This window comes from Panthera onca, chromosome A3 (genome assembly GCF_046562875.1).
Source record: "Panthera onca isolate mPanOnc1 chromosome A3, mPanOnc1 haplotype 2, whole genome shotgun sequence".
In the NCBI taxonomy this organism is placed as follows: domain Eukaryota; kingdom Metazoa; phylum Chordata; class Mammalia; order Carnivora; family Felidae; genus Panthera; species Panthera onca.
The window spans coordinates 78679002-78705870 of record NC_138341.1 but is presented as its reverse complement, the minus strand read 5'-3'; the positions used below and the strand labels follow the sequence as shown (position 1 = coordinate 78705870).

Here is a 26869-nt window from a genome sequence, read left to right as displayed (position 1 = left end):
CTTCTTTAAATACTTCCAAAACTGCAGAGGAAGGAGTATTTCCAGACTCATTCTATGCGGCCAGCATTTCCCCATACCAAAGCCAGACAAAAATACTACAAGGAAGCTACAGGCCAATAACCCTTATGAACACTGATGCAAAAATCTTCAACAAAACATTAGCAAACAAATATAACAGCCTATTAAAAGGATTATATACCATTAAATGTGAGATTTGTTCCTGTAATGCAAGGATGATTCCATATAAAAATTGATGTGACACATCATATTAACAATGAAGGAAAAAAACCACTTGATCATCTCAAGTGATGCAGAAGAATCATTTGACAAAATTCACACCCTTTCATGGAAAAAAAAGAAAAGACACCCAATAAGCCAGAATAGAAGGAAACTACCTGAACATAGTAAAGGCCTCATATGAAAAGCCCACAGCTAACATCATCCTCAACAGTCAATAACTGGAAACTTTTCCTCTCAGAACAGAACAAAGCAAGAATGTCCACTCTTACTATTTTTATTAAGCAAAGTACTGAAGTCCTATCCAGAGAAATTGGATAAGAAAAAGAAACTAAAAAAACATCCAAACTGGAAAGAAATAAAATCATATCTGTTCACAGATGACACGATTTTATATGTAGAAACCCCTAAAGATCCCATAAAAATATTATTAGAACTAATAAATAAATTCAACAAAGTAGCAGGATAAAATATCAACACAGAAAAATCAGTTTTGTTTCTATACCCTACGAATGCACAATCCAAAAAGGTAATTAAGACAATAATCCCACTTAAAATAGCACCAAAAAGAGTAAGATACTTAGGAATAAAATTAACCAAGGATGTAAAAGATTTGTACACTGTAAACTATAAAACATCATGGGAAAAAACATTAAAAAGATGCAAATAAACGGGAAAGACATGCTGTATTCATGAATTAGAAGACTTAATATTGTTAAAATATCCATACTACCCAAATTAATCTACAGATTCAATGCAGTCCCTATCAAAATCTCAATGGCATGTTTTGCAGAAGTAGAAAAAATCATCCTAATTCATGAAACCTCAAGGGGCTCCAAATAGCCAAACAATCTTGAAAAAGAACAAAGTTGAAGGCCTCACATTTCCTGATTTCAGGACATATTATACAAAGCTACCATAATCAAAATGCTGTGGTACTGACATAAAGACAAACATGATCAGTGGAACAGAATAAAGAGTCTAGAAATAAACTCCTATGTGTATGCATATATAGATGGTCAAATGATCATCAAAGGTGCCAAGACCTCACCATGGAGGAAAGGACCATCTCTGACAAATGGTTCTGGTAAAACTGGATATCCACATGCAAAAGAATGAAGCTGGAACCCTTAATGTATACCATATATAAAAATTAACTCAAAACAAAATGGATTAAAGACCTGAACAGAAGGCCAAAAACTATAAAACTCCTAGAAAAAATATATAGGGGGAAAGCTTCATGATATTGGATTTGGCAATGATTTCTTGGATAGAACACCCGAAGCCCAGACACAAATGCAAACATAGACAAATGGGACTACATCAAACATAAAAACCGCATCAGAGGAAAATATCAAGAGAGTATAAAGACAACCTTTGGAATGAAAGAAAGTATCTGAAAATCATCTACTGGAGGGGTGCCTAGATGGCTCAGTCAGTTGAGCATCCAACTCTTGGTTTCAGCTCAGGTCATGTTCTCACGATGGTGAGATAAATCCCGTGTCGGGCCCTGGGCTGGCAGCGCACAGCCTGCTTGGGATCCCCTCTCTTCCTCTCTCTCTGCCCCTTCTCTTCTCTCTCTCTCTTTCAAAGTAAATAGATAAACTTAAAAAAAAAGAAAAAGGAAAATCATCTATCTGATAAGTGGTTAAAATCCAGAATATATAAAGAACTCCTACACCTCAACAACGACAAAATAATCCAATTAAAAATGAGCAAAGACCTTGAATAACATTTCTCCAAAGAAGATATACTCATGGCCAACAAGCATGTGAAAGAATAGTTAACATTACTGATCATTAGGGGTGCCTGGGTGGCTTAGTCAGTTGAGCGTCTGACCTCGGCTCGGGTCATGATCTCACGGCTTGTGGGTTTGGGCCCTGCGTTGGGATCTGTGCTGACAGTTCAGAGCCTGGAGCCTGCTTCGAATTCTGTCTCTCCCTCTCTCTCTCTCCCCCTCCCCCATTCATGCTCTGTCTCTCAAAAAATAAATATTAAAAAAAATTTTTTTAATTACTGAGCGTTAAGAAAATGCAAATGAAAACCACAATGAGTTATCACTTTACACCCACGAGGCCACCAGGATGGCTTTAGTTACACACACACACACACACACACACACATACACATGTATGTAAAATATAAAAGTAAATATATATAAAGGTAAAATAACAAATGTTGGCAAGGATGTGGAGAAACAGGAACCCTCATACATTGCTGGTAAGAATGTAAAATAGTGCAGTTGCCCTGAAGAAGTTTGGTGGCTCCTCAAAAAGTTAAACACAGATTACCCTGTGACCCAGAAAATCCACCCCTAGATATGTTCCCAAGAGAAATGCAAGCATATGTCCACAAAGCAACTTCTACATGAATGTATATGGTAGCCTTGTCCTTAGTAGCCCCAAAGTGGAAACAACCCGAATAGCCACCAATGGATAAATAGCTGGTATATACATAATGGATCAATGCAGAAGCATAAAAGGAAATGAAATACTATGCATGCTGCAACTGGGAAACATCGTTTTTACAAAACTAAGTGAAAGAAGCCAGACATGAAATGTCACATGTTGTATGATCCCTTTCTTATGAACTACCCAGAACAGGCAAATGCACAGAGACAGAAAGCAGACTAGTGGTTACCAGAGGGGGAGAGAGGTTTGGGGAAGGATTACATAATAGGTAGAAGGTGTTTCTTCTGAGGTGATAAGGGAGGGGGGTGGTTGTACATTTTGAATAAATACCACTGACTGTACACTTTAAAACAGTTAATTGTAGGTTATATGACTTTCACCAAAATAAAAAAAGAAAGTAAAGAGGAACTGGCTTACTTTTCTTTTTCCTCTTGAGATAACGCTTGCCAAACAATTTTATTCAAGCGCCTGTTTAAAAAAATCAATGATTAGTTAGTAGCAGTACTTTCATTTCATGGCACAAGGTTGACCCCAGGCTCTGAAGGGCACAGCAGGAAGCTCCCAAGCCAAGTGACGCATCCATTGGACCATGCCACTGCCATTTGCTTAAAGATATTGGATGGGAGTATCTCCCTTCCTTGGCATCACTGCAGAAGCCTCATGGCTTTGTAGCAGTTGTGTTAAATACTAAAGGAGGGCACAGGTCTCCACTGAATCAGGTGAAACCCAGGCTAAGAAATGGCAGTAAACAAAAGGGCTGTGATTTTCTTGGCACGAAGGGGTCTCTAAACACTTGTTGTTTTTCTTCCTATGGAAGAGTATAACTGTGCCCTTAGTTTACCTTCTATAGATATTCTTCTACCTGGATTTTCAGAGCAAAGGGGGCTAAAGGGGTCAGAAATAATAGATCAGGACACATTTTAGAGATCAACCAGCCTGACCAACTTGTTTTCCAAACGAGGCCACTGGGAGGGGCAAGCAGATGAGGTGTCCTGCTCATTCATCATGGCTGGTGGGCAGTGGCAGTGCTGAAACTTTCTGAAGCTCATCCCTGAATATGTTTGTGGAGAGGCAATGTCAACCCAACAGGAAAGGAGGAGGCTGACGCCAGTGGTTTCTATGGGGTCGTCACAGCTTCTGTTCTTGTTATGAATCAGGGCTGCTTCTTTCAGAGGTTCTAGCCCCATCCTGTACACCTAATTCTGTACCACTACATCATCACTCAAGGTAAGCCTCCTGAAGTGCAGGGCAAAAAACACTGGCTCCAAGGGCAGTGAGCTAGGGGTCCATGAAAAACAAAGCTTCAATAAAATGAGGTGGGAAAATCCTGCTCCTCTCCGGGAGGCATTCTCCAACCAATGGACCCAGTGTCAGAGGCACAGGACTCTGAGAACACTCTGGGTGGTGTTACCCTGCCTGATTTCCCTCCATGAGCCTGGTGAGACCATGGGAAAGCGCGTCTGGCGTGCGGTGAATAGCAGAGGCTCTGGAGCCAGACTGCCTGGTCCCAAAGCTCAGTTAGCTTTCTCCTCTTATTGGCTGTGAGACCTTGGGCCAGCAGCCAACTTCTCTGTAGAATGTGGATAATAATAGTACCTTGTTCCTAGAGTTGCTGTGAGGGCTCAATGAGCCAGCATGTGCACAGCACATAGAACCTGTCTGATGCGGCTAAATGCTCTGTTAAGTGATACAAACAGTCAGGAAACGGGAAATAAGCCAGCTCAGTGCTTCTGTCTCACTTGGATGTTGTTGGTTCTTTGGGGCCTATTTGGAAATTAGGTTTCTTTAATTCCATGGTCCGTATGTTGGTAAGCGGGGCTTCTAAGATTTGTTCAAAGGACTCATAGGATGCATTTTTGGTTTGTGTGTGTACGCTTCTCTGAAAACAAAAACAAAAACACAACTTCATTTAAAAATCCCCTTAAATCTAGACCTTGAAAGTAGAGGCAGTGTATTAAGGAGGCTGGGAGTGAAGACAAGGGCTTTGTAGCTACATGGGTCTAGGTTCAAATCTCGGTGCCTCTACTTTGCTGCTGTGTGATTCTGTGTTATGTAACTTTTTGAAATTCTGTTTTCTTATTGTTGAAACAAGGATAACACCACCTACTTTGGTGCTGGGAGGATTGAGATGTACATATAAAGTGACCAGGAATAACTGTGATTATTCCCTCCAGGTTCTGAAGATGGGCAAGGCTTGGAAACTGAGAAACCCTTAGTGAGTGGGGCCCAATTAGCTAGCACATCCCGCTAATTTTAAATCAATCCTTTAGAAAATACTTTTCTAAGAGCACACTTACATAACTTCTGTTATTTCCCTATTTTCCATCTATACTGAAATACTTCAAAGCACACAGGGCAGAAAAAGTGTGTGGGCATGAACTGAGTGCAACTGAGAGTGTGTCAATCGAGGCTCCACTGACTGGCCAGGTGACAGTGGAAAAGCCACTGAGGGTGTGGGATGAGGGCTGTCCCTGCAAGATGCTGAGAGGGCACGGACATGAGGACCTCTCTGATGCTGGCCCAGCCCCTTCATTCAGGGATTTTACTAACCACAGTTTTCCTCTTGTTTTAGGAGGGTGAAACTTGGTTGACGGCTTGCATTCACTAGCTCTCTATATCTCTAGTTGACAAATCACCTTGTGCCAAGAATTGACTCATTTGCAAAGCAACTTGTAACTAATGACACTTCAGCAGTCTAACCAGCAGGCCGAGCATCTTGGAGGTCTTAGAAAGAGGTTACTAAGCATGTTCCCACAGCCAGGTTAGAACTGATGCTTCTCCTGTGGGTCTGAGGGCCAAAACCTTGACCTTATACTCAAAATCAAAAAGCTGCAGAAAAATCACCCCAGAAGCCAGCCAGTTCTGGCAATCTTCATTCAAAGTTTATATTCAGACACACAAAAATTGCTATCTCAATTCTTTAAAAAAATTTTTTTTTAATGTTTATTTATTTTTGAGAGAGACACAGAGTGTGAGTGGAGGAGAGGCAGAGAGAAAGGGAGACACAGAATCTGAAGCAGGCTCCAGGCTCCGAGCTGTCAGCACAGAGCCTGATGCCGAGCTTGAACTCACAAACCGTGAGATCATGACCTTAGCTGAAGTTGGATGCTTAACCAATTGAGCCACCCAGGTGCCCCTCAATTTTTAAAATATTGAAACAGAAGGACTCCCACATATAGCCACTAAGTGTGACCAAAATAGCTAGTTTATGTCCCTATTTTGGCCAAAGGGCTGTGAGCTTCTCAATTGTCTGGTCATCACTAATCAAACAAATTTAGGGTTATATTTGGCTTACTTGTGAAAGGAAATTGGGATGGGGTGGGAGTAAACCAAGTTTCCTTAATTATGTGTATCTTTAGAAAGGTCACACAAGATGGAAAAGGGGATTGACACTTATGCCAATAAAATCCTTAAATACTACTGAATGTGAAAGATCAGGAAGTTTTGTTCTGTATCTGTGTAATATTAATGTTAGTATTAATTATTAAATAATAATAAAAAATTCATTTAATGTAAATATTACATTAATGTCACATTAATTCAATGATATTGAATTTTAAATAAAATTAACCATATTAAAATTAATGTTATTATTAATAATAACAATATAGTGTAACATTTCTCTGGGGGGTACTAAAAGGCTTTTCCAGATTCACTCATTGGAAGTAAGAGTGGGACAAATCACTATGTCTGCATTTTGGTTTTGCTATTAGGGAAGGAGGGATTCTTGTCTCCCAGAAAGGGAAAATGTCAGTGCACAGGGAGGAGCTATGTGACTATTACACTCAGTATATAATAGGATTAACAGATTCAGGGAATTAAAGGAGGAAGTATTATCATTAATTGTTTTTTATATATAATTTACATAACCCTCACAGCCACCCTGTGAGGTAGATTTTATAAAGAAGGAACCTAAAGCCAGCAACTGTTACTTGACCTGCCAAGTAGATGTCTGAACCAAGAATGAAACCCAGAATTGGGACATCAAAGCCCTAGCTTATGGCCCTGCACCAGGCTTTCACAGACCAGGGGATTCTAGAACTCAAATATTTGACTGAATCAAGCAAATTCAATTATAATATGAATGACATTATTGTATTATACTTTAAATAACTGAATTTGATGAATTTTAATAACTAAATGTGAATTAGATCAAATTCAAATTAAATTCCAGCAGCCAAATACATTACCAAATACAATACATAGCAACACCTGCTAGGGAGAGGGGACAAGGGGGGAGAGTAAGGCTGCTAAGCCCTTGCCCTTGGAAGCTGACGTCCTTGCAGTGGGGAGACAGGCCTGTGCAGAAGCTGTGAGCCCTCTAAGGGCCACATGCAGGGTGGGTGGTGGAGTCATCTTGGAAAGGGCTCTCAGAGGAGGGCCACTAGAGCTTAGGCAAGACAGGAAGGAAAGAGACCAGCCGGGGGATGGGAAGAGGGGCAGCATTGCTGGGAGGCAAGGGAAGGACTGCCTGGCACAGGGGGAGAGGAGGAGAAGAGGGGCAGCCCCTCTTTTACAGCAGAGGTGGAGGGGGGGATCTACAGAGCAGGGCCTCAGGCCCACGGAGAAGAATGAGCCTTGGCATAGTCCATGCTGTCTGCAAGAGACACGAAGGGTGGAAAAGAGAAGTCCTGAGGAGGCTGGAGGCAAATGAAGAACTCATGTAAGCCATCCTCCATTCTTAGGTGAGGGCAGAAGAAGTCTCCAGTGAAAGGAGATTTGCAGAGGCCTGTGATGGGCACAGTAGGGAGAGGCCAGCCTCTGGACTGGATTGTGTACCCCACATGGCAGGAGTCAGACTTTATGCTTCTTTTGAACACACACTTAGCACAGTGCAAAATGACAACAGACCAGCATATGCTGGCTAGGACATGTCATTAACTTTCATGTACTTTATTTCATTTCTCCCACTCACATGGCAGTAAGTGAAAACCCAGCTGCACAGCTTCTAGAACCATGAAAAGGCCTGCCTAGAGAAGCTGGGCATGCTCAAAGTTTATGTGCTATGCACAAAGGATCAATAAAGTGCTGGGAGTGGGATGGAAGGTGACCATGGAGTTAGGTAAGGGGTGAGACCAGGCTTCGGCCCTTGTGAAATAAGGCCCCATGTCAGCAGTAACACAGGGACTATTTAAGAGTATAACTTTCACTCGAGCCAACTTGATCATCTTCCTGAGCTTGGTAAGAAATGGTTTATATAGTAGGAGACACGTATTATCTCCATTATCTCATTATTGTGAAGTTTTATTATTCACTTTACAAAACGTTAGGTGCAGAAAATGATCAAATGCACTTTGCTAACAGGAAAGCTTTAAAGATCTCATGGAAACATGAGATTTCTATAGCTTTTGGAGAGAGAGGATGGTTTCTTTAAAACTCTGTTGGATTTATTCAGGTAATGTACTTAACGCAGTGCTTGGCAAATAGGAAGCACCTATGTTTGTGGATGCTACTATTGATCTTCCTTATGGGCGATTATTAAATAGCTGCTCCAGATTTTTAAAAATCTAAGCTAGGGGCACCTGGATGGCTCAGTCGGTTAAGCATCCGACTTAGGCTCAGGTCATGATCTCGTGTTTTCGTGAGTTCAAGCCTCGCGTCAGGCTCTATGCTGACAGCTTGGAGCCTGGAGCCTGCTTCAGATTCCATGTCACCTTTTCTCTCTGCCCCTCCCCCTCTTGTGCTCTCTCTCTCTCTCTCTCTCAAAAATAAACAAACATTAAAAAAAATAAAAATAAATAAAAAATTAAAAATGTAAGCTAAAACAAGAGAAAACAAGCCAAAACAAACAAATCCCACAGTCATTAAAGAGCAGCCAGGAATGATACTCACTTTTCATAGCTCTTAATTGCCTGTTCCACTTTTTGCTTGTAGATATTGAGCTTGACTCCTTGGGGGTTAATTAACATCATCTTATTTGTGTCATTGCACACATGTGCCAGAGGGAACACCTACACACCAAATACCAAAGGAAAGTGTCATTTGATAGGTTAACACCTTCAAAAATGATCTACACAGCCATAAAGTATGTTTTTCTGACTATAAAATCAATATAATTATAGAAAAATTAGAGAATACAGAAAATCATAAAGAAAAGAATCAGAGATATCATTGCTAACATTTTTATAATTTTAAAACTATAGATATATAGATAGGATTTTTTTTAAAGTTTGTTTTTGAGAGAGAGAGTGAGAGTGGGAGAAGGAAGAAAGAGAATCCCAAGCAGGCTCTACACTGTCACAGTGCAGAGTGTGACACAGGGCTGTAACTCACAAACCATGAGATCATGATCTGAGCTGAAATCAAAAGTCAGATATTTAACTGAATGAGCCACTAGGTGCCCCCAAACTATATATTTTTATTATTTATTTATTAAAAAAATTTTTTTTTTCTTTAATCTGTATTTTTGAGAGAAAGAGAGACAGAATGTGAGTCGGGGAGGGGCACAGAGAGAGGGAGACACAGAATCCGAAGCAGGCTCCAGGCTCTGAGCTGTCAGCAGAGAGCCCAAACCGGGGTTCAAAGTCACGAACCGTGAGTTCATGACCTGAGCTGAAGTCGGATGCCCAACCAACTGAGACACCCAGGCACCCCAAACTATATATTTTTAAAATTACCACCACCACACACACAAAACAACTGTTTCATGAAACTCTAGCCAGAATCAAGCATTATCTTCATAAGCCCCTGTCAAATTGATGAGAGTGAGCAATTTTTAAGAAAAAGGTTCCCCTTGTTGCTACTTTGTAAATTACTACTTGGGCTAAACATCTTTTTCATATATTTATTTTACATTTGATTTTCTCTTGAAAACATATGATTATAGTTAACATCTGTTGACCATTTTCCTTGTCAATTTATAAGATATTCTTATAAATGTCAAATAGAGAAGCTTAGTGATCATATTCAGGAAGAACAGCGGAATACCAAAAAGAGAAGTCTCCTTTCTAGTCTTTCTGTCTGCACTTGGTGCTTGCTTCTGAGTTTGGGGATGCCTATGATTCAATGCCATCTTAATAGTACCTATAATGGTATATATTCATCTATTTACCTGTTTGCATATTACTTATATCTCCTTAGTAGAATGTAAACTCCATCAGAGTAGAAATTTTGTTTTATTCACTACTGCATTCCTATTGCCCTAGAACAGTGCCTGGCACATAGTGTGCCTTCAACAAATATTTGTTGATAAATGAATAAATATATGTTCATAAAAAGGTATATCTCATATCTTAATATTTAAACAAAAAGTCTAAATAACAGAATACCAAGCTATAATATTGTTTCAGAATTATATATTATTCCAACCATATGCAGCATGTAGGCATTTTGAAAATGTGGGGAATTGCTTTTGAGAAGTAAATCTTTACTTTCAATCAAGATGATATAGTTCATGCTTTTATGTTCCCTCTTGCATCCAAAATCACACAAAAATAGTATTGTTGTTATTAAGAAAAAATGCATACAACAGAAGGAAAGAAAAAAAGGTCAGATGCATGGTTGATAAATTTCTAGATAGAAAAGTTGACCAGAACTGTGAACAAGTGAGCAGGGCTAAAGTTGTGGACTTGTTGACTCTGTGTCCAAAGATGGCATGGGAACACGGTTCCTGGAGAGCAAGCAGGACTATGAGTGTTCTGTAGGATGAGGGCCCAAGGCAGGCTCAGTGCCTGAAGCCAGTGCTGGTATGAGGGTCTCTGACCCCTGGAAGAAGGCTCTGCCAAGTGAGAGAGGGCAGTGATGTAGCCTCACCACCCAGAACTAAACCAAGCCACCCTCTGAATCTATCACATGCCAGTATCACTGTGGAACAAGAGCTCTAAATGCCAATTAAGGGAGTCAGGGGATGGATTTAGGCAACTGCAAAACAGAAGGAGAGAGGAAAAAAAAAGATAAAAAAAAATCTTGTTAAAATGAGCCACTGTACTAAAATTCTAAAATATACAATGAAAACATGCAAAAATGATAGCTGAGAAAATCAATAATCAGAAAGTCAATTTAGAGAAGAAATTAATTCCATGAGCCATCTGGACTTCATATTAATTATAATTAAAATTAATAATTGTTAGGTTATTCAAAGAAGTAACTGTCATATAAAAGTACAAAAACATATAAGAAGAAATGGATGGGGAAAAGAATATTTTAAGGAATAGAATTAATCTTGGAAAAAATGGACATTGAAACAGAAGACTATTAATTTTGAAATTTAAACATCAAGACCAAAACAAACAAGATAAAAGGCAAAGATGCAGAAAACTAAGGAGAAAGAGATAAAGTTAAGAGCTGCAAAGTCAAACCTCACTGCTTGTCAGACACATGAATTCAGTACAACCTTTGTCAAAGGAAAGGGGCCAGAACAGTGGGTTAAAAGGTGAGTCGACTAGACTTTGAACACTGACTGAAGCTTGCGGAAATGAAAAAAAAAAAAAAAAAAACAAAACACAAAAAGAAGCAAAAACAAAAACAACCCCCCCCCCAAAACCACAACTCTCTAAACAGAGCTACATATCACAAAAACTTTCAGAGGAAAAAAAAATCGATCTCAACAAAATGAAAGACCTTTACATTTTTATCATCCCTGGAAAAAATATCCCTTTAGAAGTCTATAAATAGCTCTCCAAGAGTGCCAACATATGGCTCAACTGCAGACCAACACCACAAAATATTTAGCAACATGATAACTTATATTAATGTTCTACTTCCCTCTTTTGTGGTTTTGGATCTCATGCCTTGCATGGCCATCATGTACTTCAGTGTGGCGGTAGTTCAAATTTGGCTCGTGTGCACCCACTCTCATTCCTTTCTGCATGCAGATTTAGGGAAAGACAAAATCATACTCCACACCTTAAATCTGTGGTCTTAGTTTTTACAACATGGTGGTCACGTGGAGGTCCTATGGGATATTCTCTTTATGATGTCAAATTGCAGTGTGACGATGAGGTCATAAGGGGCATTCTCACAGGATTTGAGGGATCAGAACCATGCCCGCCCAGCTTCTGCAAGGAAGCATGTGGGGAGGACAGAGAAATTGACAGATCTGTTTGAAAGAGAATGAAACCTGACCACACCACCTTTGAAAATGGTTTACTTATTACCTCTCATAATGCAAATCAAGAGAACCTCTTGGATAATATTTGATAACAAAAGAGAGCCTCATGGTATTACTTCAATTCTCCTGAGAGTAACCTAAAAGAAGTCTTACCAAATTGGTATTAAAATAATCACTCACTGTGTGAGAAAATTTTAACTATGAGAAAGGGAGGGAAAGGAAGAGAGAAAGAGAGAGAGAAGGACTGGGGGGCGGGCAGGGAGGGAGGCAGAGAGAGAGAGAGAAAGAGAGTGGGTCAATACATGGACAGTCAATTCCGGCCAATTCTGTTAGAATTTTTCCCACTGTTAGACCAGAGAAAACCCATAAGCAACCTAATTTTGTCAATGGCTCAGTTGGGTAAGTGCCTGACTTTTAGTTCAGCATGATCTCACAGTCTGTGGGTTCGAGCCCCACGTCAGGCTCTGTGCTGATAGCCCAGAGCCTGGAGCCTGCATTGGATTCTGTGCCTCCCTTTCTCTCTGACTTCCCCCACCCCCACTCACTCTTGCTCTCTCTCTCTCTCTCTCAAAAATAAATAAACATTAAAAAAAAGAATAATGTTGTCAATAACGGTGATAGTGTTTATCCTTTACTCTCTGCCAAGCACTAAGTACTCTCTACATATTTTCTCATCCAATCCCTGTATAGATATATACATTGAACTGCAGGTTTTCCTATATGGCTTTCCTCTCCACTAAACTCTTCAGTTCTTTATTTCTTTAAAAAAAACCCTAGTTTTCTCCATAATACATGTACAAAGTAACCATTTATTGAATATCTGAAAGACTGAAACTATAAATAAAATAATGGCCAAGGCTCAAAAAAAATTTTAAGTTTATCTATATTGTAAAACATAATGAAGTCTGGATTCCACCAAATTTGAATTCTTAGTAATTAAGGCACAGGATAAGTGTAACTTGCTATTTTTAAAGAGATATTTGCTAGAAACATGAATAATGTGAAGAAGATTTTAAGAGATTTAGCTTACATAAGAAAACTATTCTGAAACAAGAAAATAGAAAATTAAAATGAAATACTATTTTCACAGAACAATTGGCAATTTTTTTAAGTGTATTGCTTTTAAGTGATAACAAAAATATAGGTAAATAGGCACTCTTAAAATTCCAAGTAGGGGTGACTGGGTGGCTCAGTCGGTTGAATGTCCGACTTTAGTTCAGATCATGATCTCACTGTTTGTGAGTTTGAGCCCCCACATCAGGCTCTGTACTGACAGCTCAGAGGCTGGAGCCTGCTTCAGATTCTGTGTCTTCCTCTCTCTCTGCCCACCCCCCCTGCTTGTGCTCTCTCTCTCTCTCTCAACAATAAATAAACATTTAAAAAATTCCTCTTAAAAACTGAGAACAAACCGAGGGCTGATGGGGTGTGGGAGGGAGGGAAGGGTAGGTGATGGGCATTGAAGAGGGCATCTTTTGGGATGAGCACTGGGTGTTGTATGGAAACTAATTTGACAATAAATTTTATATATTAAAAAAAATTCCAAGTAAACTGTGCAATGTGGGGAATAATTAAACAAGTTGTAGTAATTCATATTATTGAATATTGGTACAACCATTTAAAATTAATCCAAATATGGTCATTACAAGAGAATATGTTCATAACATATGCTAAATGAGGAAAGCAGAATACAGAACTGTACGAACAGCTATTAGTTGTTAAAGTCATACTACAGGTTAGAATTCCTCCCGACAACGTTCTGGGTTTATCAGTAATCCCACATTTTGAAAATGAGAAAACAGTATGAAATTGTGTGTTTATATATTTATTGTTCAACCCTGACTGAATTCACTAATTTCATTTTTTTCCCAACTAAATCAGTTCTTCCAACAAATATCCCAGAGCTTGCTGCCAGATTGGCCAAGGAGAGGTCTGATGGGACATGTGTAATGAAAACCCAAAAGCCATGCAAATCCTGCATGGGTAACTCTGAACGCAGACGCAGTGGCTTTTTAGACAGTGCAGTTGCACAAAATGCTGAGTGTAGAAGCTTAAACGTCTGCTTTCAAACTGGAACATCTCCAGTCTCCAAAGAACAAAGGAAAGCAGGACCACAGAATTAACTGGCAAAGAAGCAGTGTGTCAACAAGATCACTCATAAACCCATGACAATATGTTACTTACTACAGGGTAGATTATGTCTCACATCTTTCATCTAAACTTTTAGAAAATAAAAGGTATTTTTTTTCAATGTAGTGAGCATTTTAATTGGCATAGTAGATTAAAACTTGTTGACTTGGAATAATGTTCACTGTAGACTGCTGAGTAAAAATGAAGGCACAAATCTGTACATTGAGTTTGACTTCATTTTGGTAAAACAAACACAGAGAATAAAGGATATATAGGTAGATAAAAAGGTCTGGTCTGACAACCACCAAGTGATTCATCAGTGGTGGAAATATGACTCTACTGTTTCCTTCTTTTTCACTTATCTGTATTTTCTAATTTTTAGACATAGTGAATATATTTAGCTTTTGCAATAACTGTCCTTTTAAATTTTTAATTAAGATAAGCCTTTCTATCAATATATAATTGCATTATGTTCAATGTTACTACATTTGAAAGCAACAAAATGCCTGTCCTTCACAGCATCCCTAACCTCTTTGCACTTAGCTTCATCACCTAAATGATGAGATGAACAGTAACTTCACTAAGTTGCTCTAATTTTTAGATAGATACTTTGTTGATATCAAATGCTTCACTCAGTACCTAGTGTGAGGGCTCCTCATGTACTATATTAATGGGATTGTGCCATGACCTGTCAGGAGTAAATGACAGAGCTAGTGTGCAAGTCCAGGGTATCTGACCACAGAACTATGCGCGTAATGAACCCAGATTAGGGCAAAGGAGGAAAGCCTTGATGGGAAGCTGTTAAAGACATCATGATGTTGATGATGATAATGTAAACTTTCCAATGATAGATTAATGTTCCCAAATTATTTGGGTTTTTTTTCTGAAGCAATTGGCAATAAAGAGCTTTCAATTCCAGATTTGTCAAATAACTAAAACAGTTTTATTTGGTATATGACTTGGTGAAGAACTAATCTTTTTGAAAGAGCTAAGGTAAAATTATCTGGTCCGTTGGAAACCATAAGTGCCAGTTAGTATCTTGTAATGAAGAGTTGCTAGGGCAACCTCTCTGCTCAGTACTTCATTTCCAAGGTGACAGATTTGATGCTGGTCCAGGAAACATTGAAAACCAAAGTAGCATTGTGTTCCAGAAGAAGAAAGAGTCCATATATAAGTCATGAATGAAACAAAGAGCTGGGGACAAAGCCAAACTCTGCTTTACAATTCGGCCCAGACAGATGTGGCCATACACACAACGTAGGAGTAGGAGTCAATTAAAATTCTTAATGAAGTGGGTTAAGATTCATGTTTCCTTTTCAGCTCCATTCTACTTTTTTGTCTACTTTTTTTGTCCCACTAAGGGAGACATATTTTTAGATTATTGTTTTCCTATTCTTCCTATTTATAAGTGAGGGTCTCTTCCAGCCAGAGAAAATATTAAGGAATAAAAGTGTGCTTTGAGAGTGAAATTGCAATTTACTGCAGTATATTTCTATCATCATCATAATTCTTGCTCTTACCATTAAAAATGGAAGAAGGTGGGGCGCCTGGGTAGCTCAGTTGGTTGGGCGTCTGACTTTGGCTCAGGTCATGACCTCGCGGTCCATGAGTTTGAGCCCCGCATCGGGCTCTGGGCTGACAGCTCAGAGCCTAGAGCCTGTTTCGGATTCTGTGTCTCCCTCTCTCTCTGACCCTCCCCTGCTCATGCTCTGTCTCTCTCTGTCTCAAAAATAAATAAATGTTAAAAAAATAAATAAATAAAAAATGGAAGAAGGTAAGCATGCTGGGTAGTGTGCTACTTACTCACAGGTCTGTGATGAGAATTTACGTTGCTGCAAAAGGCACCAAGCACAAATGTCTACATTGCCACAAAAGGTACCAAGCACAAGTGTCCATGGTGGAAGGCAACTGAAAAATGTTGATCCTCATCCCTTGACTTTGTTTTCTAGAGTCAGAAGACTAGAATGCTCTCCTAAAGAACAGGATCCTCACTACTCTTCCAGTTTTTCCTTCTTGGAAATCACTTCATATTTTTCTCTTTCTCAGCCCTACATGGTTTAATCCTACTTAGCTGACTTCAAAAATAGCCTTGGGAGTGCTGGGATGGTTCAGTATGTTGAGCATCCAACTGTTGATTTCGGCACCTGGGTAGCTCAGTTAAGCAACTGTTGATTTCGGCTCAGGTCATGATCCCAGGGTCATGGGATGCAGCCCTGTGTCAGGCTCTGCCCTGGTCATGGAGCTGCTTGAGATTCTCTCTCTCTCCTCTCCCCTGCTCACACTCTCTTTATCTCTCTATAAAAATTTTAAAAGTTTTTTTAAAAAAAATTTTAAAAAGAGAAAAAATAGCCTTGGATTCACTGCCATTGTTGCCACCTGGGTCACAATCACCCAGGCCTTGCCTCCTGACCAACCCTTACCTTCCCAGCCTCAAACCTCTCCAACTTTTCTGCATATTGCAGCTAAAGCCCAAACTTTATCTTCTCTCTCTTCTGCTAGAAACCTTTTGGTTGTCCTCAGGTTGATATTCCAAACTCTTAATCAAGGCCCTTCCTTTACGAGTGTTAACACCAAACTTTCTTTGGAATGACAAACTTTCTCTCACCCTGAGACTTTGCCACCTGCTCTCTCACTACTTAGGATATCCCTCCCCACTTCATCACCTCATAACTCCTTTTCTGCTCCAGGCTCTGAACTCTCACATCCAAGGGTGAAGCCTCTTTGACAATGGAAACTGGGTTAGGGACCCCTCTTGCATCTTGACTTCAGTACTTCCCACTTGTCACATTTAACTAGAACTTATTTTAACTACTATTTCCTCCATGAGATGGTAAGCTGTATTTGGGTAAGAATATTGGTTGTCTTGTTTAGCTATATTCTAGAGACCAGCTCAGGGTCTGCATATAGTAGGCATGTAATATTTGTGAAATATTTTTGTAATAAAAGCCAATGTTTATTGAGTGCCTGCTAAGTGCAGTCTATTATGTGCATTACTTCTTTTAATCCCATGACAGTCTCAGAGTAGGTATATTATTATTACATGAATTGCTATGTTTATTTCTTCAGAATATGAACCAGTGAGGAGAGGATAGGTTGAATAAGATTTTATGTCTGTATACTATTTTCAGGGTTTTCAAAGCATTTCTATACTTGTAGAGCAAATGTTTATCAAGAGATATTATATAGAGTTCCTCTCAGAAAAAAGGCTGTCACTGTAACTACTAGAAATGTAACATTTATTTCAAGGGTGATTTGGTTTCATCTGTCAAAAATTTAAATGTATGCACCCTTTGGGTCCAGCAATACCACTTTACAGAAGCTATCCCAAAGAGAGATTTGTACCTGTGCCCCAAAATCTATGTGCAAGGAAATCTGTCACAGGATTGTTTGTGATACGGAAAAGAAGGATACAGTGTAAATGCCCATTAATAATGGGAAAGAACTGGGGATGAAATATACAGCATAGGGAATATAGTCAATGGTACTATAATAGCATTGGATGGTGACAGATGGTGTTACACTTGGGCTGAGCACAGCGTCACTTACAGAGCTGTCAAATCACTATGTTGTGCACATGAAATAAAAGTAACATTGGAGAATAACCTTGAAACTAGTAAGAATGAGACCCATATCTACACATGTGTAAAGGTCTCTAAGATCTTAATTTTTAGAAGATAATTTTTATAAAAGATAATTTATAAAAGATAAAAATGGCAAATCCATATATCACCTCATTTATGTTTACTAAAATTGTTATGCATATGTATATGTTAGGTATACATATGTACATATATGAGTTTGTGTGTAGAAAAAGAATTGGAAAGACATTCACCAAACTACTCAGAGGGTTTCCTTCCTAGATGAGAGGAGTTGAGAAAGAAGTTTCCATGTTTTCCTTTAAAGACTTCTATATGCTCATTCCCTACTGAGAATGTATTCATATGTTACTTAGCAAATAAAAATAAAAAAATAAGTTAGTAAAAAATTAAGTTCCCTTTATATTTCACCATTTTATCATTTGTTATAGGTCTGTTTTTCTTTACTTTTTTTTCAGTGTATCATTAATACATATTCAGAGTTAAAAGCACTACAACAATAATTAGAAAGTACATAAACAAGACCCCCAAGCCTCCAATAATCTCATGACTCAGATAAACACTATTAACATTTTGGTAAAAGAGAAAAGGAGGGAGAAAGAGTGCCACGTCTTACATCATACTTACATGTAACCAAATTTACATGCTATATGTGAAGATTTGTGCCTGATTTTATCATTTAGCATTAACTATGTTGAGAGATTTTCCCCACGTCATTTCTTATTCTGGGGAAATAGGATATTTAATGAAAGTATGACATTCCATGATACAGATGTTTAGATATTTAGGTTGCTTCTAGGGTCCTCAATGTTAGATATAAGGCAGTGCTAACTATTCTTTGAATATATGTATTAGTATTTCTGATTATGAAATATCTAAATATGGATTTGGTGGAGGGAAGACTATATGCTTTTAACACCTCTGAGTGTACTGCCAAGGCTGAAACAATTTATACTCCAGTATAAATCTAGAATATCCAGTAGGATATAAAAGTTCCAATTTCATCCTATCTTTTCCATCACTGTTCATTAGTATTTTTGTTTATTAGTACTTTTTTAATCTTACAAATTTGATGGTGGTGGTAGGGGAGTTGTCTAATTGGCTTATCAATTTGTATTTTTTCTAAACACATATATTTGGTTACCAGTAAGAAATATTTTTGAACGTGGTTTTGACTCCCCGCCCTCTCCAGACTCTCCACTGAGGTATTTACCATTTTTTTATTCCTTTATGGTATGAATACATGTGCATGTGTATGTGTACACAGAACAACAAAACACTGATTTATATGCACTCATGTGCTCACACATACACACACACACACACACACACACACACTGATTTATATGGATGCACACACAAAAATATATTTAAGACATTACTCCTATAACTTTTTGTTGTATATGTTACAAATATTATTCTGAGCTCTTTCATTTTATTTACATGTTTTTATGTAATATAACATTTTTCTGTATTCAATCTATAAATCTTTCCCTCATGGTTTCTTCCTTTGATTTTATGCTTATACTTCACTACTGTTACCATATTTGTTTTTTTGAGAAATGTACTTTTCCAAGTTTCAGGTTATTGGGAGGCTTAGAAAGAGACATGATAAGCACAAGAAAATTCTACTTCTCAGGGCAGTTCACTAAATACATCTTATTCCAAATAAAACTCAAGAATATTAATAAAAAGGGGTGCCTGGGTGGCTCAGTTGGTTAAGCGTCTGACTTCAGCTCAGGTCACAATTTCACGATTTGTGGGTTTGAGCCCTGCATCTGGCTCTGAGCCCTGCATCTGTCAGCCCTGCGTGCTGACAGCTCAGAGCCTGGAGCCTGCTTCAGATTCTGTGTCTCCCTCTTTCTCTGCCCCTCCCTTGCTTGCTCTCTCTCTCTCCCTCTCTCAAAAAAATAAACACTAAAAAAGAATATTAAGAAAATAAATGCACAAAATAGGGGAAGCTGCCACCAAACTTCCTAGAAGAAATAAATCAGTTTCCGTTTCTCTCTGTTGCTTCTGGAAGAAGTCAAGTTCAAGGGATATGTTGTTATCTAATCGGTTTAGAGTTCAGTGGAGGTACAAATAGAACCTGCCAGTCACAAGGTCTCAGCCAGGGACAGAACCACTCACCGTGAGGTACAGTCATTAGGAATGTAGGATAAATCACAAACAACCTCCAGAGCAAAAACCACTGGTTGTGTCAAACCAGGATGCACGTTGAACTCCATGGGCATAATGTCTTAAATGTGACTAATAGAAAAAATTCACCAATTTCTCTGCTTCTTCCAAATATATCAAGACCAGTTAGATAAAGCCTTTTTAAAAAAGTTTTCCTGCCTTTGCTTTTTTCAAATTTTTATGATGGAAAATTGAAACTATGTAAAAAAAAAAAAAAAAAGCAAGCAGACAGAATAGTAGAATGAGCTTCCCCTAACTCAATATTCTTCTTATGAAAATTTAACAATTATCAACTCACAGCCAATATTGTTTTATCTATTTTCTCTTCCCCCAACTACTCCCACTATCCCAATGATTTGGAAACAAATCCCAAGCACCCTACATTTATTCTATAAATATTTCAACATGAGATAAGATCTTTTAAGGATACTATTCCCATTTAGTGCCCATAAAGCCTGATATGTTCCTATTTAAGTCATTAGCTAACACTGTATTTGTCCAGAAGCACTGGGGTTTGATCTTCATATCCTTGCTTTTTGTGTGTTCCTCATCCTTGAACAGTCTAGCTGTTCAGCTAGATCTGTTCTTGCCAAGGGCAAGAGCTTTCTGGTTGCCCAATTCAAGGGGAACTCTTCAGTATTTATTTGGCTGTCCTCCACGTTTAACCCTTCCATGCCCTCCTACTGCTTTTTCCCCTTCCAAGACACGGCTGTCACTCTCTTACGGTTCTTTGCTCTGGCTCACTCTCAGTCTCTCTCAGTCTCTCTCTCTCCCTCCTTCCCTCTTTCTCTCTCTTTTTCTTTTGGAGACTTTTATGATGGAAAAGATGCACTATATTTAGGAACAGAAGGTAAGCAAAGGACATAATCTCTCACAAATTCTCCCAGTCCTTTGATACTGGATGATGTTCACTCCTGACTCATGACTCTGAGATGCTTTTCAAACATTTCTGCAGCTCCACACTGCCACCCACCAGCAGCCAGTCATGAAAAAGGCCAATTTCTTCTCAGCTTAAAAACAAAAATGCTTAAGAGCTTTCCTCTCTCCTTTTTACTATCTTTACAAACACTTTTCTTTTCAATGGCTGAAATACATTTCTCTTACAACTGTACAAGACCGAAGTGGGCTACTTTTTATTTGAACTGGAAATGAAAAATACATCAGGCAGGGACACAGAGAAAAACAGTTTTACCTCATCAAAGACCTTGGAAACAACATACTTGTCCAGAATGGGAATGTAGGTGGGGGTGTGAGGGACCGCTGTCAGTGACAAGGCATCCATGATGGTGAGTTTCTTGGCAACCAAGCCATGAGTTTTGAGCCAGTTTTCGGAAGACATACTTGAAGAAATAAGACAACAAAACTATGATGCTTAAAGCTTGTAATAAACAAAAACATAACACAACTGTCCTGGAAAATTAAAGTACTCACTCTTGGCCATGAACCTGGCTTTCTTCTTGACTCAATCTTTCTAATGATATGCCATCTGGATACTCATTTATCAACAGGACACTCATTTCTGTGGAAAGAGAAATGACAGTTGTATAATTTTTTTACCAAAATGCAAAAGGATTGTTCTTATCTCAGAGTTCAGTTGTGACTGAAGGCTAATAAATGAATCATATTTCAGAGAATACTGACCTGTCATAGTGGGTTCTCAGGCAAGATTCATTTACAATAACACTAAAGACCAATGCATAGATACAAATGGCCCTATTGTTTTGCTTACCTACTTCATCCCATATCCATTCAGATCTCTCTCCAGGAAGAATGAGACATTCATTCTCTCATTCCCCAGAAAATACATTTTTAAAATGTTGAATGAGAATGCCAGTAACCATTGATTGTTCAGTGTTGCCCTCATTAGACTCCCCCCAAATTATACAAAAGAAGCTTCATCAACATTTTAGTTTCTAATTGTTTGCTTTGTGGTTCCTCAACTCTGTATGGAAAACCAAAACTCCTATTAGATCCTGTTTAGTTGTAGGTACAAACTTTCAATTAATATTTGGGGTTGTTAATATATATCCTTATATAAACTTGGATTTATAAATGAAAACAAATATTAGCTAGTTGAGTCAGCAACATCTAGAAGAAGGAGTGTTTGGGAGTGTTAGTATAAGAAAATCTAATTTACTCCAGCAGGTTGACCTGATTTACAAGGAGTCCCTGAATAGGAATCGATCCTAATCCACTTAAAAATGATTTGTCCCCACTGTCATCAAAATGTATCTACACCCAGCTCTTTAGGAACAGACACAGTGGGCAAAGGAAGGCCACCCTGGGCTTCCTGACATAGAGACCCTCTCTGGCTTGCCTCTGTCACCTGGAGTGTTCCAGCTGCTGAAACTAGAAAGGTCATCCGTCCTCTCACTGCAAGCTGAGCTCTTGTGGGTGGACATCTGGCTTCTGAGCAGGCTGGTTTTTGTTGATTCTGTTGGTATCAAAGGGAAAGGGATTAAAGGAATTTGGGACAAAAGAAGATATTTTATTAGACGCAACCATTTCCTTGGATCCTCAAAAAATGAATACAAGTTCAGTCTCCCAAACCTCAGAGAACAGTTCTGCCACCAACTCAATGCTGAGGTAAAGGATTTTGCCACTTATCTGAGCTGAAGCTCTATCCCTCTTTGAGAGAGATCTGCGTCCAAGCTCATTCAAGCTGTTGGCAGAGTTTATTTCTTTGCAGTTGTGGGACTGAGGTCCTTGTTTCCTTGCTGGCTCTTGGGGGGCCTCTCAGCTCCCTAAGCACCTGCATTACTACTCACGTGGCACCTCTATTTTCAAGCCAGCAATGGCACATTGAATTCCCCTCATGCTTCAAGTCTCTCTGACTTTCTTTTCTGTCACCAGCTGGAAAAAAGCTCCTGCTTTTAAGAACACCTGTGAGTATTACCGGGCTCTCCTAGACAACCTTGGCTTAAGGTCAACATAACATAATCTTGGGAGTGATACCTCACCCTATTCACATTTGCAGCCCTTTAACTAGCAAATAGATACTTATCAAATATAGACATTTAGTCAGTGTGTTATGTACAAGGTAATGAGCCTGTACTAAGACATCTTGATTATTTTTCATATGTGATTATAGAAACTGCATTAATTGTAAGTGTGGTCTGTATTTCACAATTTGGAGGTACAAGTACCAAGCCTTTATGAAGTATTCATGAGTGAAACATGCCCTTGTTTTTTTTAAATTTTTTTAATGTTTATTTATTTATTTTTGAGAGACAGAGACAGAGCGTGAGTGGGAGAGGGGCGAAGAGAGAAGGAGACAGAATCACCCATTTTGCCCAGCTCCTACCCTCCTTCTCTCTGGCAACCATCAGTTTGTTCTCTGTGTTTACAGGTCTGCTGCTGCTTTTTGTTGTTGTTTTGATTTTTTTAAAAAGATTCCACATATGAGTGAAATCATGGTATTTGTCTTTCTCAGTCTGACTTATTTCATTTAGTATAATACCCTCTAGCTTCATCCATGTTGCCACAAATGACATGATCTCATCCTTTTTTATGTCTGTGCAATATTCCTCTGTGTGTGTGTGTGTGTGTGTGTGTGTGTGTGTGTGTGTGTGTGACATCTTCATTATCCATTTTTCTATTGATGGACATTTAGGTTGCTTCCATATCTTGGCTCTTGTAAATAATGCTGAAATAAACAGAGTGCATTTATCTATGTTTTTGGATTAGTGTTTTCATTTTGTTTGAGTAAGTCCCCAGTGTAATTATTGGGTCATATGGTATTTCTATTTTTAATTTTTTGGGGGAAACCACTATACTATACTGTTTTCTATAGTAGTTGTACAAATTTACATTCCTACCAACAGTGTATGAGGGCTCCCTTTTATCCACATTCTCACCAACACTGTTATTTCTTGTCATTTTGATTTTAGCTATTTTGACAAGTGTAAGGTGATATCTTACTGTTGTTTTGATTTACATATCCCTGATGATTAGTGATGCAGAGTATCTGTGTCTGTTTCATGTGTCTGTTGTCTTTTCATGTGTGTGTTTCATGTGTCTGTTGTCTTTTCATGTGTATGTTTTCTTTTGGAAGTATGTTCAGGTCCTTTGCCCATTTTAAGATCAGATTGTGGATATAATTAGGGGAAGATGGTGGTGTAGGAGGATACTGGGCTCACCTTGTCCTGCTGATCAAACGAATTTGATCAAAACGAATTGAATGAAATGAAACAAATTGATCAAAAATGATTTAAGCAATGTAATGGAACAAGAATTTAGAATAGTAGTCATAAAATTAATTGCTGGGCTTGAAAAAAGTATAGAGGACAGCAGATATTTTTATTGCTACAGAGATCAAGGGACTAAGAAACAGTCAGGAGGAGCTAAAAAATGCTACAAATGAGGTGCAAAATAAAATGGAGGCGACCACAGCTCGGATTAAAGAGGCAAAGGAGAGAATAGGTGAATTAGAAGATAAAATTATGGAAAAAGAGGAAGCTGAGAAAAAGATAAAAATCCAGGAGTATGAGGGGAGCATTAGAGAACTAAGTGATGCAATGAAATGGAATAATACCCGTATAATATGAATTCCAGAAGAGGAAGAGAGAGAGAAAGGGGCTGAAGGTGTACTTGAACAAATCATAGCTGAGAACTTCCCTGATCTGGGGAAGGAAAAAGGCATTCAAATCTAAGAGGCACAGAGAACTCCCTTCAGCCGTAACTTGAATCGATCTTCTGCACAACATATCATAGTGAAACTGGCAAAATACAAGGATAAACAGAAAATTCTGAAAGCAGCTAGGGATAAACACGCTCTAACATATAAAGGGAGCCCGATAAGACTAGTGGCAGATCTATCTACTGAAACTTGGCAGGCCAGAAAGGAATGGCAGAAAATCTTCAATGTGATGAACAGAAAAAATATGCAGCCGAGAATCCTTTATCCAGCAAGTCTGTCATTCAGAATAGAAGGAGAGACAAAGGTCTTCCCAAACAAACAAAAACTGAAGGAATTCATCACCACTAAATCAGACCTACAAGAGATCCTAAGGGGGATTCTGTGAGTGAAACGTTGCAAGGACCACAAAGCACCAGAGACATCACTATAAGCATGAAACCTACAGACATCACAAGGACTCTAAACCCATATCTTCCTATAATAACACTGAATGTAAATGGACTAAATACTCCAACCAAAAGACATAGGGTATCAGAATGGATAAAAAAACAAGACCCATCTATTTGCTGTCTACAAGAGACTCATTTTAGACCTGAGGACACCTTCAGATTGTAAGTGAGGGGATGGAGAACTATCCAGCATGCTACTGGAAGTCAAAAGAAAGCTGGAGCAGCCATACTTATATCAGACAAACTAGACTTTAAATTAAAGGCTGTAACAAGAGATGAAGAAGGGCATTATATAATAATTACAGGGTCTATCCATCAGGAAGAGCTAACAACTATAAATGTCTATGCACCAAATACAGGAGCCCCCAAATATATAAAACAATTAATCACAAACATAAGCAACCTTATTGATAAGAATGTGGTAACTTCAGGAGACTTTAATACTCCACTTACAACAATGGATAGATCATCTAGACACAGGACCAATAAAGAAACAAGGGCCCTATACATTGGATCAGATGGACTTGACAGATATATTTAGAACTCTGCATCCCAAAGCAACAGAATATACTTTCTTCTCTAGTGCACATGGAACATTCTCCAAGATAGATCACATACTGGGTCACAAAACAGCCCTTCATAAGTATAAAAGAATTGAAATCATACCATGCATACTTTCAGACCACAATGCTATGAAGCTTGAAGTCAACCACAGGAAAGTCTGGAAAATCTTCAAAAGCATGGAGGTTAAAGACACCCTACTAAAGAATGAATGGGTCAACCAGGCAATTAGAGAAGAAATTAAAAAATATATGGAAACAAGTGAAAATGAAAATACAACAATCCAAATGCTTTGGGATGCAGCAAAGGCAGTCCTGAGAGGAAAACACATTGCAATCCAGGCCTATCTCAAGAAATAAGAAAAATCCCAAATACAAAATCTAACAGCACACCTAAAGGAAATAGAAGCAGAATAGCAAAGACACTCCAAACCCAGCAGAAGAAGAAATAATAAAGATCAGAGCAGAAATAAACAATATAGAATCTAAAAAAACTGTAGAGCAGATCAATGAAACCAAGAGTTGGTTTTTTGAAAAAATAAACAAAATTGATAAACCTCTAGCCAAGTTTCTCAAAAAGAAAAGGGAGATGACCCAAATAAATAAAATCATGAATGAAAATGCAATTATTATAACCAATCCCTCAGAAATACAAGCAATTATCAGGGAATACTATGAAAAATTATATGCCAACAAATTGGACAACCTGGAAGAAATGGACAAATTCCTAAGCACCCCACTTCCAAAACTCAAACAGGAAGAAATAGAAAGCTTGAACAGACCATAACCAGCGAAGAAATTGAATCAGTTATCAAAAATCTCCCAACAAATAAGAGTCCAGGACCAGATGGCTTCCCAGGGGAATTCTACCAGACAATTAAAGCAGAGATAATACCTATCCTTCTCAAGCTGTTCCAGAAAATAGAAAGGGAAGGAAAACTTCCAGACTCATTCTATGAAGCCAGCATTACTTTGATTCCTAAACCAGACAGGGACCCAGCAAAAAACAGGGAACTACAGGTCAATATCCCTGATGAATATGGATGCAAAAATTCTCAATAAGATACTAGCAAATAAAATTCAACAGCATATAAAAAGAATTCTTCACCATGATCAAGTCGGATTCATTCCTGGGCTGCAGGGCTGGTTCAATATTTGCAAATCAATCATTGTGATACATCACATTAATAAAAAAAAAAAGATGAAAACCATATGATCCTGTCAATCGATGCAGAAAAAGCATTTGACAAAATTCAGCATCCTTTCTTAATAAAAACCCTCGAGAAAGTCAGGATATAAGGAACATACTTAAACATCATAAAAGCCATTTATGAAAAGCCCACAGCTAATATCATCCTCAATGGTGAAAAACTGAGAGCTTTCTCCTTGAAATCAGGAACATGACAGGGATGTCCACTCTCACCGCTGTTGTTTAACATAGTGTTGGAAGTGCTACCATCAGCAATTGGACAACAAAAGGAAATCAAAGGCATCAAAATTGGCAATGACGAAATCAAGCTTTCACTTTTTGCAGATGACATGATATTATACATGGAAAACCCGATAGACTCCACCAAAAATCTGCTAGAACTGATAAATGAATTCAGCAAAATCACAGGATAC

General features: G+C 38.5%; 1 protein-coding gene across 8 annotated transcripts in view; it reads right to left on the bottom strand.

Annotated features, from left to right (window-relative positions):
- VWA3B (von Willebrand factor A domain containing 3B) overlaps positions 1-26869 on the bottom strand; it is a 204978-nt gene that overhangs the window by 41024 nt on the left and 137085 nt on the right. For 7 of the 8 annotated variants that reach the window (XM_060608050.3, XM_081795290.1, XM_060608041.3 and 4 more), the window contains 5 exons: positions 21916-22032; positions 21030-21117; positions 20791-20938; positions 8481-8599; positions 3066-3116 (listed from right to left, as the gene is read on the bottom strand). In XM_060608050.3, coding sequence (XP_060464033.3) covers positions 3066-3116; positions 8481-8599; positions 20791-20938; positions 21030-21117; positions 21916-22032 — 523 coding nt within the window. The remainder of the gene's footprint in view (positions 1-3065; positions 3117-8480; positions 8600-20790; positions 20939-21029; positions 21118-21915; positions 22033-26869) is intronic. The other variant, XM_060608044.3, reaches the window with a different exon arrangement.